At 39.6% G+C, this 19,657-nt stretch overlaps 1 protein-coding gene and 1 long non-coding RNA gene across 6 annotated transcripts in view; one reads left to right on the top strand and one right to left on the bottom strand.

The window, feature by feature from the left end:
* LOC109307313 overlaps positions 1 to 2,146 on the top strand; it is a 19,197-nt gene extending 17,051 nt beyond the window's left edge. Inside the window, exon 3 of the long non-coding RNA XR_002100229.1 lies at positions 1,329 to 2,146. This is a non-coding gene — a long non-coding RNA (uncharacterized LOC109307313). The remainder of the gene's footprint in view (positions 1 to 1,328) is intronic.
* Positions 2,147 to 3,484: 1,338 nt separating this feature from the next.
* KYAT3 (kynurenine aminotransferase 3) overlaps positions 3,485 to 19,657 on the bottom strand; it is a 34,569-nt gene continuing 18,396 nt past the window's right edge. For 4 of the 5 annotated variants that reach the window (XM_019531141.1, XM_019531142.1, XM_019531140.1 and 1 more), the window contains 10 exons: positions 18,114 to 18,263; positions 16,703 to 16,789; positions 14,808 to 14,930; positions 14,597 to 14,717; positions 11,377 to 11,453; positions 9,972 to 10,061; positions 8,843 to 9,029; positions 6,337 to 6,410; positions 5,573 to 5,659; positions 3,485 to 4,207 (listed from right to left, as the gene is read on the bottom strand). In XM_019531141.1, coding sequence (XP_019386686.1) covers positions 4,145 to 4,207; positions 5,573 to 5,659; positions 6,337 to 6,410; positions 8,843 to 9,029; positions 9,972 to 10,061; positions 11,377 to 11,453; positions 14,597 to 14,717; positions 14,808 to 14,930; positions 16,703 to 16,789; positions 18,114 to 18,263 — 1,059 coding nt within the window. In that variant the 3' untranslated portion in view covers positions 3,485 to 4,144. The remainder of the gene's footprint in view (positions 4,208 to 5,572; positions 5,660 to 6,336; positions 6,411 to 8,842; positions 9,030 to 9,971; positions 10,062 to 11,376; positions 11,454 to 14,596; positions 14,718 to 14,807; positions 14,931 to 16,702; positions 16,790 to 18,113; positions 18,264 to 19,657) is intronic. The other variant, XM_019531144.1, reaches the window with a different exon arrangement.

Below are 19,657 nucleotides of genomic sequence, written 5' to 3'. Positions count from 1 at the left end.
AGGATGTGGAGAAGCTTGAGAGAGTGCAGGGAAGAGCCACGCACATGATCAGAGGTCAGGAAAACAGACCTTATAATGAGAGGCTGAGAGCTTATGGGACTTTTCAGACTGGAAAAGCGCAGGCTCAGGGGCAATCTGATGGCCACCTATAAGTTTATAAGGGGTGTTCACCAGGATCTGGGAGAATGTCTGTTCACCAGAGTGCCCCGAGGGATTACAAGGTTGAATGGTTATAAACTCTGGCAAGACAGGCTGGACATAAGGAAGAACTTCTTTACTGTCCGAGTCCCCAAGGTCTGAAATAGCCTGCCATTGGAGGTGGTTCAAGCACCTACTTTGAACACCTTCAAGAGAAATCTGGATGTTTATCTTGCTGGGATCCTATGAACCCAGCTGACTTCCTGTCCCTGGAGCAGGGGGCTGGACTCGATGATCTTCCAAGGTCCCTTCCAGCCCTAATGTCTATGAAAGCTATGAAATCCATAATCTAAACTTATTTCATAAAAGTACCATCAACCCTGACACAACACAAGACATAGCACCGTAACCTGCCACAGGTAAAGTGGGGGAAACATAGCAGCCAATGTTCTGTTTCTATAAAAGGCTGTTAATATATGCTCAAGAGATCCCAGGTAGAGGGCCATGACCCCTGCTACAGAAGAAGGCAAAAAACCCCCCATAGTCCTTCAATCTGACTATGGGGTAAAATTGTGACTAATGTTACTAATCAGTCTCCTGATGGATTAGATGTACACAGGCCACACTTAAATTTGTTTTAACTAAATTTTTATTTTGAAATAAAAGGAATATAAGAATGATAAATACCAAAAAATGATAAATACCAAAACACAATAGTTTTAGTTTCTGTCTATCCCCGTCAGCAACAACTTTTCACTAACTGTCATCAGGAAAGAAAGATTACACAGATTTAGTTAAATGTTTTTCTATAGATGTCAAAGTGAGGACAGCTTCCTGTATGAACAATAGCTTCCGCATCATTACCTCTCCACACAACTTCTGAAGATTTTGGATAGCAGCATCTACAACAATGTGCCACGTCAGTACTATCATTTAGAATTATATTACATTATACTAAGCTTTTCAAATTCATTAAAGTATGTTGATATGAAGTTATAGACATTATTGAATTCTGTAAGGCACTGAGGCATTTGTTTCAAAGATAGGTGAAAATTCCAACAGTATACAGTCTTTATCATTAGATTAAGATACTACAAAAATATAGAATTGATCTATACAATAGAGAAAATGCTTTCTTTTTTTATGGTACATTCATATTGGGACATTTGTTTAGTTTTAGCACAATTGAGAAAAAAGACAGCTGTAAGCCTTGAGGCTCCCCATTCTCTACTGCACCTGCCTTTTGCTTTGGACCCAGTATAAGGACCCTGGCAGATATTAAAACAATGGTGCATTTGAGATCAAAGGAATTTTATGCCCCATGCCAAACATCGTGCCTCCTGCTGTGATGGGGCTTTAAAAAATTCCTCTGATCCCAAGCGAGCCACTGCTCAGCTGCCCCCAGCCTGATCCTGCAGATTGGGCAGGGGAGGCTCTGTTCTGGACACACAGGGCTACCCCCAGCCACCAGTAGATTCCAGGCCAGAGGCTCTTGGGGCCAGGTCCAATAATTAATTACTTGATTGTCAGACTGAGCCCTGGCAGTCCTGGTTGGGTCAAGAGGAGGTACAACAATCAACTGGGCCCCAAAGCCCCAATGCTCCCAGGTCCAGTTTGAGACCCTAGATTGTGAGGGCCAGGTGTGACAATCCGCTGATTATCAGACCCAGCCCCGATGGTTCTAGATCGAGTGAAGAGCCTGGGCTGTTGGGCCAAGGTCTGACAATCAGCTGATTGTCAGAATGGCCCTGGGACAGCCCAGCTGCAGACATGGCTTTTAGAAATCCCCGGCCACTGAGACCTTGGAATCAGGGAATCTCTCCCTCATCTCAATGTCCTCAGGACATCTGGCATTTAAAAACTGCTAGTTCAGCCTGGCTCCCTGCAACCCAGCATTTTAAAGTGCCTTGCTCTGCAGCCCATGTGGGCAGAACACAATTACGCCATAAGTATAACATGTGCCAAGACACTGATACAGACAGTCTGATATCATAACATGTTTGTCATGTTACAAGCTGAAATACATGAAGAAAAATTATACGTTTTTCTTGCACTCAAACTAGCATGCTGGAAGAGATCTTTCTGAAATGTTCTCTGGGCAAATGTCCTACAGTTTCCTGCACATCTTCCGCACAGAATTTACAGTGGGAATTTTCAATACAATGGCATTTGGGAAACATGAGGTAGCTTTCCCTGGAATTTATTTCCCCAGGATGTATCTGATAACTCACGGGCAGCAAATTTTATTTCCCAAGAACTTTTTCAATATGGAGAACAAAGGTAACAGACTTCATCTCCTTTAACAAAAAAGATTTCTGATTAATTTCTTGTGATGGTGTCAAGAACTGGATGACAGAACAATGAAGGAGATTCCAGCTGTTGAGAATGGGTGTCCAAGGCCAAGGTGACAAACTGACAAAGAAATGTGGCAGCTGCTGCCAGCTCAGCTGTGGGTAGTAAATTTACTTATGGATGAGACACTTTTTGTTCAAGCCAATGACACACTGGTAGTCCTTAAGATTCTGAACCCCAGGCAGAACAAGGAAGATGATATTTTGCAAATATGTACTAAGCTTGTTCCAACTCTACCTTACAAGATCACCTTAGCATCTAATGAAGTAACCTGCTGCTTCTGGCAGCATAATATGCCTCTGATTTATCATAGAATCATAGAAGTAGGGTTGGAAGGGACCTTGTAGATCTTCAAGTCCGACCCCCTGCCTGGGCAGGAGAAAAAACTGGGCTCAGATGATTCCAGCCAGGTAGGCATCAAGCCTCCTCTTAAAGACCCCCAGGGTAGGAGCCAACACCACTTCCTTTGGAAGTTGGTTCCAGATCCTAGCTGCCCTGACTGTGAAGTAGTTCTTACAGATGTCTAAATGTCTTTTTAGTTAGTCTATAAAGTGCAAATCTACCCTACCTTTCACCAATATAGAAGTCATGGAAAAAGAACATAGCAATCTCTTCCCAAGAGCTACTCTGGACTGCTTTTTGTCAGGTGGGAACCAGTTTGGGGATGATGAAACCATCCAGAACCTCTCTGATGTATGCAAGAGGTGAAGCTGGTGGGAATTCCCCACGGGAACTCATCCACTTCAGGATTTGCCCTTCTCACTCCCTCAGCCCAAAATAGTCAAGTTTCACCAACCTCAATTGCACAATACAATGCCCACTCTTGAGTTTTCATGAGATTTTATTTAAGGATCTATTTTGATGTAGAGTTAACAACTGCGAAGGGACTGCAGGAGTAGGTTACTTCATTGACTGTATAGTTAAGGATTGTCAAGGTGCATTTTGAACTAGCTCTTTTTTTTTAAATGTATGAATGTATAGGTAAAGTCTTACATCATCTGCTACTTTTAGAACTTTATTGAAGATCAAGCACTTTCACAAATAGTAAAATTTGACAACTGTAGGAAATTAAAACAGAAATAATGGTATGTAGCACAGTTACCTCTCTCTCAAAAACAGCATTGACTGAATAGTGTAAACTTTATTTTGGTGTGTAAGAAAATCAAAACAAATGAAAAAACAAAAAACCCTTCCACACAAGGACATAGAAACCACCTAACCTTTACCATATCTTAATTTCCCTCTGCACCAAACTACTGTAATTTATGGAATCCAATGTTTTACTTTCAAATTCTACTATTTCCCACAGGTTCCCATATTTCTACATCAGAAGCAGCTCCTACTTCCTCAATTCTTTTTTCTGTTAAGTCTTAATGTTTACACTTTGGGTTTTTTCAACTTCCTAGCAAATCTTGTTTTATTTTTCTCAGAAGCATAGGCTCCCATGTATATTTTGGGAAATAGCCAACAGTTTGGAAAAGACTGAAAATGACTCCTTGAATCACATTATCTGAATTGAATAAATCACCATTTCAGCTACTCAGCCAGTGGCAGCACAAAGTTGCTTATTATTTCATATCCATCATGTATCGTATTAAGTAATCTGTTTTTAAATGTATATAATACTTATGTCAGAGAGCGCTGTTAATCAAAATTAAGCTGTCTGTTTACTCCACTTCTTCAGGATCATCTCTGCTGCATCCAAAGTGCTGTCTTGCTGCAAAAACAGAAAGCCGCCATTACAGTAGGTAGAATTTCCCAACTCAGCCATTTTTGTCACAATCCAACTCAAGAAATTTCAGACAACTTCTTGGCTTTCCTTGGCGTCATTACAAAAAATGCAATGTACATAAGTATATAGTTGTGCAACCATGTCTGATGTATTTAGTCATACAAAGGCATTTCTTGTCCACTAGTCACCTGAATTCAAGCTATCATAGTTAACTAATCTGTGTAGACAGGGTTGGGGTTCTTTTAAAAAAAAAAAAAAACTCATATAGAAAAACCATGCTATGGCTGATCAAACACCTCCCCAAATGTGTGTATTCTGGCCAAGTCTTGTCATTTAGGTACAGCTTTGAGTCACACAGCAGTCTACAGATTGATTTGACTGGTATTATATTAAAAAACATTTTTATCCATACTGGTGAGCTAGCAATACACCAATGTCAAACATTTACTCAAGTTCATTTTCCAAGTCAATTTGCACAGTAATGTGCACACAGCTGTGGTCAAGGGACTATTTCTACTCTAGCTTCAGAGTTCTCCAAGACTTACTGGAGGCAGCAGAAATGGTGGAAGCTGTAGTATAAGACACAGTCCCTACCATGCATCATTTCTGATTTCCTACGAAAAGCTTCAAATGGGTGCATTAGGATGAAGAAGGAAAAAGGTTGTACTGAAGAAATGACAGGCTAATCAAGTTGCAACTTACTGATTTTGATTCATTTTTAGGCATGCTCCCCTTCATACTCTTTGTAATTAAAGTTCTTTCTAAACCTTAAGTTATTTAAGATAAGTGAGTGGAATTTCCACAAGCAGACAAAATTAATTATAAATGACATAAAAGATGATTAGGATGAGGCAGGCAAGATGGTGCAAGCTGGAATACATTATCCACTAAACACCAGCATGATTCCTTTAGTCTGTAGTTAATAAGTGTATCTAGAAGAGAGCATGTATATTGATATCACCTGCCTGCTCAACATGAGGCTAGCTTCCAAAACAAAGTAAGCCCACAGAATACTGTTAGTAGAGATAGAGAGGAGAATGTGCTAAGAATCAGCTTATGCCTGGCAACTTATCCTTCTCAGCCAGTCCACCTCCTTCTGGGGTGAAGAGCCTATAAACAAAGGGCTCAAGGCTACTTTGTGTTGCTTAATTTGATTATAAGCTGACATTTTGCTGTTAGAGCCTTCAACCAGAACAGAATATAATGTCCAATCTTCCCTGTAAACCTCTATACTGTTTTTTTCCTTCATTTGTTCATTATTGTGTTTTTTAATAAACAAGCGTGAAAACTCCAGTAATAGCCAACAACACTACTGTGAAAACAGACTTCTAGAGAAAGACACAAACTTACTTTGATGAAGCAAAACCGTATATATTTCTCAAATTGCTCTTTAGTCTCCAGGCCACAAAATGCTGTCAGAGGAATTGCTGACAGCTTCTGAAAAATGAAATGTAATGATCTGTTTGCTACACACAAGGATAAAATCAGTTTTAAGTTAGATAATTTTGCAGCCTTGATTTCAGAACCCTCCTTTCCTTCATGAGAACTGAACGGACTCATTTCAGAATTTGTATACCAAACATCAGAACCTAAACCTGAAATGCTGAAGTCAACAGGTTCATCTTCGCTACGGAGATTGATAATGCATTCATTGAGCTTAGCATCTGTTTGCTAAGCCTAGACTGACTTGATCACAACACAGTGTACATGACACGGGGCTGCTGGCCAAACTATGAATGTGCCTGCACTCAGAGCTCCCCTCTGGTGGCAGAAAAACCCCTCTTTCTGCTGGCAAAGTAATGCCAGCTTTGCCATCCAGCAGTACAGATACATTGTGTGTGAAAGAAGAGCAATCACTGGGACAAAACAGAACAATAAAAACAACATGCAAGCTGCATTTACAATGTGTTTAGCAAGATTTTAGCTACCAGAGTACCACAGTTCATAGGATACATACACCCAAACCTCCGGCCCCCTCCAAGCTGCATTTTGAAAACACTTTGGTTCCATCATTTTACAGGTGCAGAAGTATTTAATTTTTGTTTTAGGGATACAAATATTTCTAAAATGTCAACCTGTGTTTGAGTCACTGAAGAAGAGAGAGACCCTCTTACCTTGGATTTTATCATCCATGTCACAAATTTATAATCATAAGGCCTGTCCTCCACCATATCAGAAAGATCCACATCTAAAATGACAAACAAATGTAAGATGGAACATAATATTACAGGACTTCCCAGATCCCAGGAAGAATAAACTGTTGGCTTTCTCTATTACAACTACCATACTTCAGAAAAAAAAGTAACACGTCACAACAATTTTAATTTAAAAATACTGGAAAGGATGAACTGAGTCCTGTACTTCAACCACCCAAATCCTGGTTTTGACAGTGATATGTTACAAGATTTCAGAAAAGTCACACAACCTCTCTGAGCAGCAGTTTCCTCATTTGTAAAACTGGGATATGTATATTGACCTATTGCCTGGGGTCATTTTCATAAAGTTGTTGTTGTCTTTATACGTTTGCTATGTAAGTGCTATTATGACCAGTCAATCAAAGTTGTAACACTAGATGCCATTCCTTTAAGGCAGTGCTTCTCCATCTTTTAAAATTCAAAGCACCCCTCAGGAAATGCCCACTCTAAAATTTCACTCATCTTTTGACTAGAGAAAAATAATAAAGCAATCCTTTTGTTGCAAAGAACTCAGAAAGGCCACAAAAGCTCAGAAGTCTTTTGAACTCTAGGGATTCCTACTTGAAGTCACTGAAGTTATCTTGCAAATCATGTGTAGCTGTCTGCACACAGTGCAGTGCTAAACTGTGCAGTACCCCATGGCATCCTTAAAAGAATCATGCAACACCCTGGTTGAGAAACATTGCTCTAGGGCAGGGGTGGGCAAAACGCGGCCCATGGGCTGGATGTGGTGTGCCAGGCCATTATATCTGGCCCGCGGGGCCCCTAAAAAATTTAGAAAAGTGATATTTATCTGCCCCTGGCTGCCTATCATGCAGCCCTTGATGGCTTGCCAAAACTCAGTAAGCATCCCTCCGCCTGAAATAAATGCCTGCCCCTGCTCTAGGGGAAATTTTCCTTTGATATGAAAGCATCTTTAAGTTCCATATGGATTTTAAAACTTTGATATAATTTGAAATTTAGACAATAAACAAGTGTTTCTAATGTGTAAAGTAACTTTCTACCAAAGGAAATACAGTATAACCTCATAAATCCGGATATAAAAAAAATCCAGGATCACTGAAAATCTGGCACTTTTTAAAACTACACTCCACTGAGGAGTAGCAGTGGTGGGTGCCAGAGCAGTGCAGGCGGAGGCTTGCATGCAGCAGCTGCAGTCACCATCCAACACCCTGTGCCACTGCTCTGAGACTGGCCACCACTACTGTTGCCCACCCCACCCCCCCAGCTCCAGGACTGGCTGCCGCTCAGGTTTTAAAAATCCAGAATTCTCACATTTCTGACAGGTGCTCGGTCCCAAGTCTGCCAGGTTCATGAAGTTATACTGTACTGTATTTATCCAAATCTAAGACAACCCTCCCAATAATTAGATTCTATACCTGGAAAATTATAAATGTGTTATAATTTTCCAGGTATAGAATCTAATTAGCAGAAGGTCATCCTAAATTTGTCCCACCCATGGCTGTGGTGGGTAAAGCAGTGGCAGGGGGCAAAAGGCCAGACCCCTACCCACTGCTCCTCTGCTCCTTATTCCCCTGTGCCAGTGCCTGCCCCCTTATCTATTCCCATCCCCTGCTCCCCTCTGCAACCTGCCTCCTCCACCTCTTGCTCCCCCTGTTCCTGCCCCTCCTGGGGCAGGCAGCAGCAATGGTAGCAGCTCCAGCCCAGCCTGGCCAGGGAGAAGTGGCAGCTGATTTGGGCTGGGTCTAAGCTAAACGGACTGGAGCTACAGCAGAAGGTAAGACAGGGGAGCTGCAGGGGTTGGGGGAGGCAGGCAGGCACAGGCACAAGCACTTGCACAGGCACAAAGAGAGCAGGTTTCCCCCCTGCCCTGTGTTCTATCCCATGCTCCCTGGGCTGGTTGGCCCCTCCCCTGCCAAATTCCAGTCTGGGACAGGCTCTGGCTCAGCTCTGGCTTCAGCCCCAATGCCAGGGCCAAAGCCAGAGCTGAGCCACCACCTGCCCCAAGCTATATTCAAATCCAAGATGATCCCCCTCAAAGCTAAATGGCGGGGGGGAAAAAACCTTGTATTGGATTTGAGCCAATACAGTAACTTTTTTATATATGGGTCCAGGATATTAAACTACAGATCAGCAATTCTCAAATGTATTTTAGACCTTCATAAAGAAGTCCTTTTAAGTACTGTCTCTGTCTTGCAATTTCACAACCTCTCTATAAGAACCACAGGATTTGGTTAAATGAAAAGTAAAGGTAGTAATTTGAAATCCCATATAACTCTAAATTGGATTAATGGATTTTGTTAAACCTTAAAAAAAAAAATCACATTAGGCCAAGACCAAATATGTAAAATTTCAGCCCTAAAAAAAATTGCTTTAAAATGAAAAGGAGGAAGTTAAAATTGAAGTTACATTTTAACCTTAACTACAGCATTTGATCCCACTCCTTCAATGAACGTTCACTAACTTAGTGCAGAAACATCCACGATCATGAAGTATCCTCCCTCTGGTATGACAGGCTTCAATCCAACTTCCTGAAGCAACTGAGCCATCCGATTACGCTTGCCTTCCAGTTCTCGAGACAGTGAATAAAAGTAGCAGTCTGGGTCATCCATGCGTTTAAAGTCAATCAAGAAAGCTTGTGCCAAAGCCTCCTGCAAACATGATTAGTGTACAAGTGATCATTTGAGTGGGCCCTTTCTACTGAAGTCACTGGGAGAAGTTGCTGTGATGTTGCACAGGATATGAGTCTTCTCACACTGCATCATAACATGTAATTATTTTCATATACCTTGGGAAACACCCAGTAGGATTAGTCAGGGTCATAGACTCTGCAAACAGAGGAAGCCATAAACCTTGTTTTACGCTTTTACACTTTTGACTAAATAATTGATGATACAGTATCACTGAATACTGGTAACCAAGCTGTAGTCTATTGGATATAAGAAATTCTTAGTAAAACGAAACTTCACTGCAGCATCCTGTAATTACAATGGCTACTTGTAGATGTTAACTCCCCACCAAAAAACAGCACTTTAAACTTGGCGCACCAAGCCCTGCACATGCCAAGAAGAGGCAGCACTTTAGCTGGACCTGTCTCGCCCAACCTCTAAATCAAGCACTTTAATGGGGCTTTTTTGGTGCTTTTATCTAATAGCTGATTGAATCACCTTTAAACAGAAGTGCCCAAAAGCCCCGCTGAAGTGCCCAATCTATACAGATGCTGCAGAGCTGGGTCAAACTAATGCACTGCTTCTTCTGATAAAACACATTTTGGTTTTTTTTTAACATCCGCAAGCAGCCACTACTGCTAAGAAAGAAGTGAAATGGCCAGAGTTTATTCAACAATGATCAGGCTTATAGATTAACAAAGGGAGAGTTTGCAGGGTTCTAGTGTTTCTTAAGATGTCTGTCTGGTTAGCTACTCTCTAATTTGTCTTGTTCACCAGCACTTTTATTCATAACAAGCTACAATATATACATTTTTATACCTCAGAATTCATTATTAACTTTTTCTGCAACACTGCCTAAGGATCTGTGTTCCTTTCTGCAAGGCTATACAAACACAGTGCTTCCCTGCCTCCACTTATACCCACCTGCAATGGAGTGGAGCAGGTATACAGCGTATTCTGCTGAACAACTTGCAAATGTTTTATAAGATGCTGGGGACCAATGGACCAACCAAGCTAAGTGGGGTGAAAACATATAATTATTTTTTTCAAGATGAGGTATGTGAGCAATTAAGAATTATAGCAAAAGGATAACAATTAAAACAACACAAAACAAAACAACTCCCCCACAAAAAAACCTTCAGACATTCATCAGTCCAAGAGCACTAGTGCAACTTTACTAACTTACATAAAATCCACCCATTTTGTAGAACAGTAGCTTTAGAAATGACTGAGAGCAGGATTTATTTTCTAGTTAGAATGTTACTGAATCCCACAACTTAAGAGATACTATTAGGCAACAGAAGCCTAATCTAAAGGGCAGAAAACAAACTGATATAATTCACATTGTGATAATCAATGTCATTCCTTAACTGTTGCTTTGACATCTTCATGTTATAAAGGGTGTTTTACAGGATAACCTCCTGAGGTCCCTTCCAACCATATTTTTAAGACTCTATGACAAACAGCCAGAGGATTTCAAAAAGTAAAAGCACTCAAAAAAAGTTCATTGCTTTCCCAATCAGAAAATTTGTTCCCAATATTTTATGAAAGGAGTCAAGGCAATTTTGTAAATTATAAAGGTGCAGAAAAGAACAAAACTAATGCTTTGTTAGAAACACACTCAAATATGTCCTTGTATATACCACTGAGATGCTCATATGGTGTGGTGTAATTTAAAGAAAGCAGATGAATAAGAAAAGCAAGATGCTCAAAATATGAGTTTTTTCAAGCATATTTAATGTATGCACATCTGAAAATCTGGCCACCAAACTAAATATCTGCATTTGTTTTAGCATGTCTGAGTGATGTCCTAGACATAATGTATTGCCCTTACTTTTATTACAGTATTCAAAAAAAAAATTGTTACTGCTTAAATGCTTAGAGGGCCTACACCACCCAGAAACACTGAACCTGAGTTTTGTGTACAGTTTTGTGGACTAAAAACAATGGTGGGCACAAATAATGTTGTTTTAAAAAGCTGAGTACCTGATCAGTGGAAACAATCAGATTGTTGGGTGTTTGGGATGTTATAAAACTAAACAATGGTCCTTGTGTTATCTGTGTGATCTCCCCCCCAAAAAATCAAATTGTGTTTTGTACGGCATATTCTCCATCCTTTCATTTTCACAAGAACTTATTTCAGAATGAATAGAGTATGATTAGAATGCATTTGTAACAAGACAGGTGGTGGTTCCAAATAAATATCACCTGCAAGTTCCTTGAAGTGTTGGAAGTACCATAAACTTTCAAATGACAGAACATAAGTCAATTTTCAAGTCAGATAAATAAATGCTGTCATTTATTAAGTTAATTTTCCACTTGTTCTCACCTTCCAGCCAGTTACACTATATGTCTTTCCAGCACTTCCAATAGTTACTGTTCTCTCCCACATCCCTGGCAAAGTAGCTGCATACAAAATACAGTTAATTAGACAGGATGCACCTACATGTTCCATACAAACATAAAATATGCATTGCTCCTAGCTAGAAGCTACACTGTATTAATGGAGGGTATCACCAATCAAAAAGAAAAATTCCAAAGTTAAACTAAAAATAAAAGAAGAAATGGAGAAGTGTCTCTGAATGTCAAAATTTCAGCTGCCTCTTACTGAGACTGCTTTGCCACCTAATCCCAGGAATTCAGTTGTGAGGACAAGGATGATCCTTTGAGGAGGAAATAACCTCCTGAGGTCCCTTCCAAGCATATTTTTCTTAAGACTCTATGACAGACAGCAAGAAGACTATAAAAAAGTAACTGCACTCAAAGGCAATACATTGTTTTTTCAATCAGTAAATTTGCTCCCAATATTTTATTTGAAAAGAGAGTTACACTTTTTCAGTTTCTTCATGGAACTGCATTTAACCATATAAAGTTTGAATATAACTGTAAAAGCAACCAAGTGCTGGGAATACTCAGTAAGGTACTATATATGAACATAGTATAACACTGGAACAGGTTACCCAGAGAAGGAGAAACTCCATCCTTGGAGGTTTTCAAAACCCAGCTAGCCAAAGTTTTTGCTGGGATGATCTAGTTGGGGAAGATCCTGCTTTGAGCAGGGGGTTGGACTAGATGATCTCCTGAGTTCCCTTCCAACCTTAACTTCCTATGATTCTGTTACCTGAGCCGCTACTCTCTTTGATGAGATGCAAAAAATCCTCAGTTATAATATGTGATTTCTAAATCTGCCAGAGCAACTCTAGTTATTACTCATAGGAGGTTTGCACTTTTACAGAAGTCAGATAAGGGTTACAGACATGATGAAGTGTTCTGTGCCAGAGGAAACTGCCTAGGCGACAGCACAAAGACTATGCTAATGTTATGATCTATGGCTAGCAACCCATATTAGATTATATTAAAGAACCACCACCAGACTCTGTAAATTGATACAATATCCATTCTGCATCTTTCATGAAAGATGTGTCACTGCATTTGATGGAGTATGTGAAGTGCAATATAGAACTATTACAGTATCTAAATATTGAAATAGTGGACACATTTTTTCTTATATTATCTTTATATATAGTTATAAAAAACTAAGGAACTGGATGTTAAAAAAATATGTCTGGCTTCTTTTACTAAAATGACTTTATCATTTACATTTTTACCCTGAAGCTTTTATGGTATGTAGATTTTAACAATAAATTACAAGATCATCCCATGTTAGCTGCATACTGTTAGCAGTAGGCTAAACCCACTTGACTAACATTTTAACTTGAGTCATTATCACAATGGAACGTACATTTTATGTTGAGCCATAAAAATGCCTTTTGTTCATGTGGTAGTTTTCATTTTTCATTTTTCTTTTTTTGCTTCAAAATGTTGAAATAAAAAGTGATGACAGTGAGTTTCCCCTTCTCTCCGTGTTCCATTACCACTGAGCTACTAGGATGGCCCTAAAAAAGCACATGTGGGAGAAAAGCAAAAAACCCATGGCCTACTCACCCCCCTGCACTCAATGGGAGCTTAACATACAAATCTCCAACTCAAGGTCAAAGTCCATCAGGGCTTCTTGACTCATCGGGCTCATGTGGTTAAGGCACACCAGTTCCTGAGGCCAACAGCACACAAGGGAGCATTTATATCCATTGGCCCTTGACTGCCCAAACCAAACAACCTGGTACCCATTTAAAACAAGTCAGCTAAGCTATTAGTACAAATGCAGAGCAAGGTTCAAACTCATACTCTTGAGCCATTACAAGAAACCTTAACTGCACTGGCACTGTACCCCTATGATCAGCAAATAACTCACTGAATTATCAGTATTCCAACATCGCTACAGTAAATTATATCAAACTTTTTCATTAATAAGGATTAGCTTGTGCAAGGGGGTTTCATCAGTAAATCTCCAAGCTCATTTTATAAGAGGAGGATATCACCACTGCCACTTTGGAGAAGGGGAACCAAGGCACAGAGAGGCAAAGTATCTTGCTCAGGGTCACACATGATGTCACTGTCACAGCCAGGAACAGAGCACAACTCTCCTGGATCCCACTCAAGTCCATTTTATGCCTTTGGGGATCAGCAGTTTAAACTTAAGGGGTTTCTCTGTTGTGCAACAACATTCACCTTCACCATAACGACCTATAACTCCATGTGTAAGTCCACAGCAAGCAGCTACCTTCATATCCAAAACCTTTGCATGGCTAAGGTAGCATACCTCAGCCTTTTCAAATAAGATGACAGCTAGATCACAACCCTGCATATAATCCCATTTTTAGTTTTAGTGTATATACCATGTCACTGACTTTACTGGGACTTACAGGATTAAGGCATATGGTTTAGATATTTTGACTGTGCAAACTGAATACATCTGCTCAAACAGTCCAATTTCAGTGAAGTCAATAAAAGTACCCCACTGAATACAAAAGGCGTTAGATCAGATCCTATTTCAAGGACAGTGACAGCATGAAATACTGTGGTCTGATTCATCCCTGGAATATGCATAACAACACTGCCCAGCAGCAATTCTTAACACTGGCAAACACAAGAAATTCCTGTTAATAGCATTCGTTATTCATAATATACTCTCCATGCTTGGGAGGACACAGTAGGAAGTATACTCACTATAGCTGTTCTTTTGGCTGGTTTTTTTTTCTGTTTATTATGGAGCCAAAAATAGTGTGGTTTCCTGTTACACCCCAGCCTCAGTAAGGAAAAGGGAAAATTAACTAACTTGTCTTCCGTCTATTATCTCAACAGCAATCTACATGACTCTGTAGATACAGAAGTAGTGATTATTCTACCATTCTCCGAATCAAAATAATAAAATTAGGGTGAGATTTTTCTAACACCTGTAAGTGATTTAGAAGTACAACTTTCTATGAGACTGGTGTTCCTAAATCACTTAAGAGCTTTTGAAAATTCTACCTTTAAAATCTTCTAAATAAATATTTGAATAATAGAGGTAATTTTTCCAAAGTATAATTATTTTAGATTAGACTAAACTTACCATTTGAACATCTTGACAGCATCATTTATATATCTTAGGGAAGCACATCTATGAAACCCTTCCACAACCATTCTTGTGAATATACAAATATCAGTACCTATTTTAATGTGTTTATTTCCTGTGTACACCAGCCATTCATACACCTCATCACTGATACACAGGCTGTCATGTTTAATACAGAGATCAGCTATTAGCTGGAGTTCTTCTTTGGTATATACCTAGAATGCAAAAAAGTGAGGGCCAGTACATTAATCTGTTAATATAACGCTCATTCTGGAACTATTATGACTATGATAAAGAAGTCTTACCTTGCCTATTGGGTTGTGAGGCGTATTCAGTATAATCGCTTTTGTTTTAGAATTAAATTTACTTGCAAGTTCAATGGGATCTAAAACCCAATCAGCACTAGATGCAGAGTTTCCAGCTTTTTTCTATAATCAGAATAAATATCTGCATTACTTCAGTATATTGCAAGCTATACACTGGACCATGCTTTCCTCCAAGGAAGACCCAAAGAAAAGTTGAAGTAGGAAATATCTGTGTCCTTAAAATTATACAGTTTTCACTGCATCCTGAAGGCAAGAGGAAGACATTTCAGTTTAAGGAGAGGGTAGTGAGGACGGCCCTTTTAATCTTGGCCTAGTTTTGGGTGGCGCACTTCAAGAGGGATGCAGAGAATCCTGAGAGGGTTCAGAGAAGGCCACTCTGAACCCTCGGAGGGTCAGAGGCCTGCAGGCAAGGCTGTACAAGGAGAGACTGAGGGACCTAGATCTCTTCAGCCATCTCAAGTGAAAGCTGAGAGGTGATCTTGTGGCTGCCTATAAACTCATCAGGGGACGAAATCAGGGAATAGGAGATGCTCTATTTACTAGGGCACCCCCTGGAGTAACTAGGAACAATGGCCACAAATTGACAGAGAGCAGATTTAGGTTGGACATTAGAAAGAACTTCTTCATAGTAAGGGTTGCCAGAATCTGAAATGGGCTTCCAAGGCAGGTGGTGCTCTCCCCTACCTCGGGGGTCTTCAAGAGGAGACTGGACAAGCACCTAGCTGGGGTTGTCTGACCCCAGCACTCTTTTGTGCCCACAGCGGGGGGTTGGACACGATAACCTACAGAGGTTCCTTCTGAACCTAACATCTATGAATCTACAAATCTTCATGTATGCAGCTATTATAGTGATGGGCAAAGCGTAAGAACCTACACAGAAAATAATGGATGTACAGAAATCTGCATGGAAATCACACCAAACTCTATTATCCTTAAGTACTCATGAGAACATTCAAGTCCCCCACTACATTCTACAAGACTTACTTTTTTGTGTGGCAGAAGTCCTGATTCTACGGCCTCCCTGGCCAAGAATTACTCAAACAGACCCTCTCTGTAAGTACTGAAAAACTACCATTCACCTAAACAAAAACTAACAATTTTAACTCCTCTTATTTAGGGAAATCCCTGCAAGTGTTCTGGATGCTGCTGACAGTGCTTAGCAGTTACTTATTCATAGTTCTGTCTTGTCCCTTTCCCAGATTTGTGAAAACTCAACCAGCTAGAATGCAAATACAGTGGCTTCCATAGGGTGGCAGAATGATACTATGTTGCTTCAATTCTAAGCACTCTAGATTGTCTTACAAAAGCTTCCTGCTCCTTTCACAACAACCAATTAGGAGATTTCTTTCAAATATTGGAGATTTTGCTATCTAAAACTGAACCACAGCAGAACTTATTCTGGACAATCAAAGGAAAAAAACATTCTATTTATAGTAAATTTTTCAACTGAAAAATCAATCCTAATTTAGTAGGCAGATTTGGGGAAGAAGCTGCATCCTGTCACAATGTCAGCTTCTGAAATAAGATCAGAAACCAATACATACAGAAACTGCACTGCCTGGTGATAACCCTTTCCTTATTTTGCATCTTAAAACCTTTTGAATAGCGTCTAATAAAAGGACCTGAGAAGCTTTTGGAATACTTGAATTGTATTAAATAGGAAACAATGCCCTTTCCAATCCTGAGAATCCTATATCTATAAAGCTTTTGAATTATACCACTGTTAAGACTTCCACTTTTTATTATACAGTTAAATGTTACGAAAAACTATGCAGGAACAAATCTCCTACAGCATGGTTATCAAACCTTAAAGCAGAATCCTGAATTCTATATCTTAAATAATATATATATATATTTTAAACCAATATACTCACATATCTCAGTGGAATAAAAACAGGTTTTGCTCCTGCCATCTTCACCATGGGCTCATAACAGTCATAAAAGGGTTCTATTATTATCACCTGAAATTAAAAGGTGAAAACTGACACATAACAATAGGTAAAGATATCTTATTACTCTGTTCCAGTGACTCTCAACCAGGGTGCCATGGCACCCTGGGTTCCTCAAGATCCTTTCAAGGGTTCCATGGGGTGCTACGCAGTGTTAGCATGTTAGTTGTGCACTGTCAGATGATTCACAAGACAAATACAGATTTCAAACAGGAATTCCTAGTGTAAAAAACATTTTGACCTGTTGTGATCTATTAAGTTGAGTTCTTTGCAATAGAAGAATTGCTCCATTATTTTTTTGTAGTCAAGTGAAAACTAAGAGCTGGCATTTTCTGAGGGGTGCCTTGAGCCTATGAAGGAGTACCCTGAGTCTAAAAAGGTTGAGAATTGCTGCTCTATTTGGACATACTCTGGTCATATGGTTTTATTGCGCATCTTTGGTATTCAACCTTGGTCTGATGTTGCAGAATTTTCATCTAATAATTTCAAGTACTGCTTCATTTAAACAACAAATATTGATAAGACTTCAAAGATAAGATGCAGTCATTTCTTCCAGAGTTGACACCACATCTATGGCTTACATATAATGTTAAATATGCTTGGGGACAGGGGCACAGAACGTGAAGAGGTAGGGAAGACAGACAGAGGACAATGGCAAAATGTGGTGTTAATAGGAAAGAATCAAGGGCTGGTAAGCAGGGAGAACAGAAGATCAAAGCACCAAGAAATGAAGAGAAGGTACAGATGAGAAGACAAAGCAGAAGTAAAACCAATAAAAGGATGAAAGCTGGCGTACCAGACCAAAACAAGCACTTCTCAGTTGCAGACAATAAACACTGCCTCCTAAAAAACTAATTCCAGTATCAAAGTAAAAAGGAGAAGGATTAATAGGAAAGAGATGAATCATCACATCTAATGTAGAAAACCAAAATATTGAGGGTTTAAAAATTAGCTTACTCTTTTTTGGCACCACAAACAATAGTCTGAATCAAACCTGAAATAAGAGGGCTATTCTGATATAGAAAGCAACCCACAAGTTTTCTAAAATAAGAATCGGTGGGTGTTGTACTCCAGGTATCACAAATAGGACAGGAGTTTTGCATGCCAGCAAATGGGAGGGGAAGCATTCACAGGATGGTTTCCTTACTGCAGCCTCTGAAAGTATTCAACAAGCTCTGGTCTCCATGACACAATCATCTGGTGTAGCTAATTTAATCTGTGACAGTCAAACAGGAGTTCAAGCCACATTTATTTAAACCAGAACTTAAAAAATGAACAACCAAAATAACAGATTTTATTTTGGTGGCTATGGTAGAATATTTCAAATGCAGCTTACTTCATCGCCTTCTTCAATTAATGCCTGCATTGCACTAAACAGAGATCCATATCCTCCCACTGTCACCAAGATATCTGTGTAAGGGTCGATCTTCCTTCCACAAATCCTCCCATATACTTGGGACAAGACCTTCACCAGCGCAGGATGTCCCTGTTCAAATAAAAAAAACAAACCACATTGGGATGCATGTCCCAGTATTAAGCAACCAGTAGTACAAGCAACCAATAGCACACAATCTAAGCAGCAATAATACACAATCAACATATACATGTTCAGTCTCTTGACAAGTAGAAATGACAGTGGGCAGAATAGTTAAGCTGTAGGAACTTATTGGTGCAAAGGAAATTTAAGGCTGTTTTATTTCTGTCAATATACATGAAAATAAATAAAGGATATTTTAAAGACTTATGCAAGATCATCCCCTAAACTTCTCTGGACATAATGCTAAAAATGTTGGTGTGTTTTAGAAAAGATTGTATAGATTGCAACTTCTCAAATCCAACCAGGCAATGGTTTTTAAATCTAACATTTTTTGATTTGTTTAATAACATCAACCCACCCCCAGTAGCTCCTGGTGTTCTAGGCCTAGTTAGAGGTCTGCTGTGCGGGAGGAATGCTTTGATCCCACATCCTCCCTTTCACAGTAGGGTCACAGTGGAGGAGAAAACTTGTTGCTTCATTTCCTTGTTCTTCCCAATCTGTCTGTATCCATCTACTGTCTCATTTTATACTAAGCTGTTTTAGGGTAGTGGTCATCTTTTTATTCTATGTATATTCTATGTCTCTCACTGTCAGATCTTAGCTCATGACTAGTTCTCCTACAATATTACAATAATAATAGCTTAAATCTCTAAGAACCATTTGTGCCCCATGCTGCATAGGGGTACATGGGCTATTTCTGCCCTTTCCAAAACATATGTTGTCTTTTTACGATGCGGAAAACAAAGTGTGTCTTAAATTATATGCATCAGGAAACTCTGAGGGTAAGCACTGCACAGCTTTGCTTACTGTGAAAGGTTTACTACTGTGAAAAAATATTAAAATTTTAATTACTTTTTTATACAAATGTATATATACAACAACCACACAATTGCTTGATGTAACGCTCATCATCTTCAGAATCTCATTGTCTTACTATAGCAATGACTTTCCAATGAAATTGCCGTTTAAGACAATAATCATACAACAGAGTCCCTGAGAAAAATACATCAGCTACAACAATAATAATGCTGACCTTGTGAAGGAACACCTTAAGAAGCTGGATACCTTCAAGTCAGCCGCCCTGACAATCTACACCCCAGGGTACTCAAGGAGCTGGTGAGCATCATAGCCCAGCCTCTGCCATGGATCTTTGAAAACTCCTGGCGCTCTGGTGTAGTACCTGAAGACTGGAAGAAGGCCAGCGTGGTGCCAATCTTCAAGAAAGGGAGGAAAGTGGATCTGGCTAAGTATAGGCCCATCAGCCTGACTTCTATCCTGGGGAAGATCTTAGAAAAGTTTATTAAAGAGGCCATCTTTAATGGACTGTCTGACGCCAACATCCT

The sequence above is a fragment of the Crocodylus porosus genome, unplaced genomic scaffold (genome assembly GCF_001723895.1).
Source record: "Crocodylus porosus isolate Cpor-Errol unplaced genomic scaffold, CroPor_comp1, whole genome shotgun sequence".
Classification (NCBI taxonomy): domain Eukaryota; kingdom Metazoa; phylum Chordata; order Crocodylia; family Crocodylidae; genus Crocodylus; species Crocodylus porosus.
This window is presented reverse-complemented; position numbering and strand designations above follow the sequence as displayed.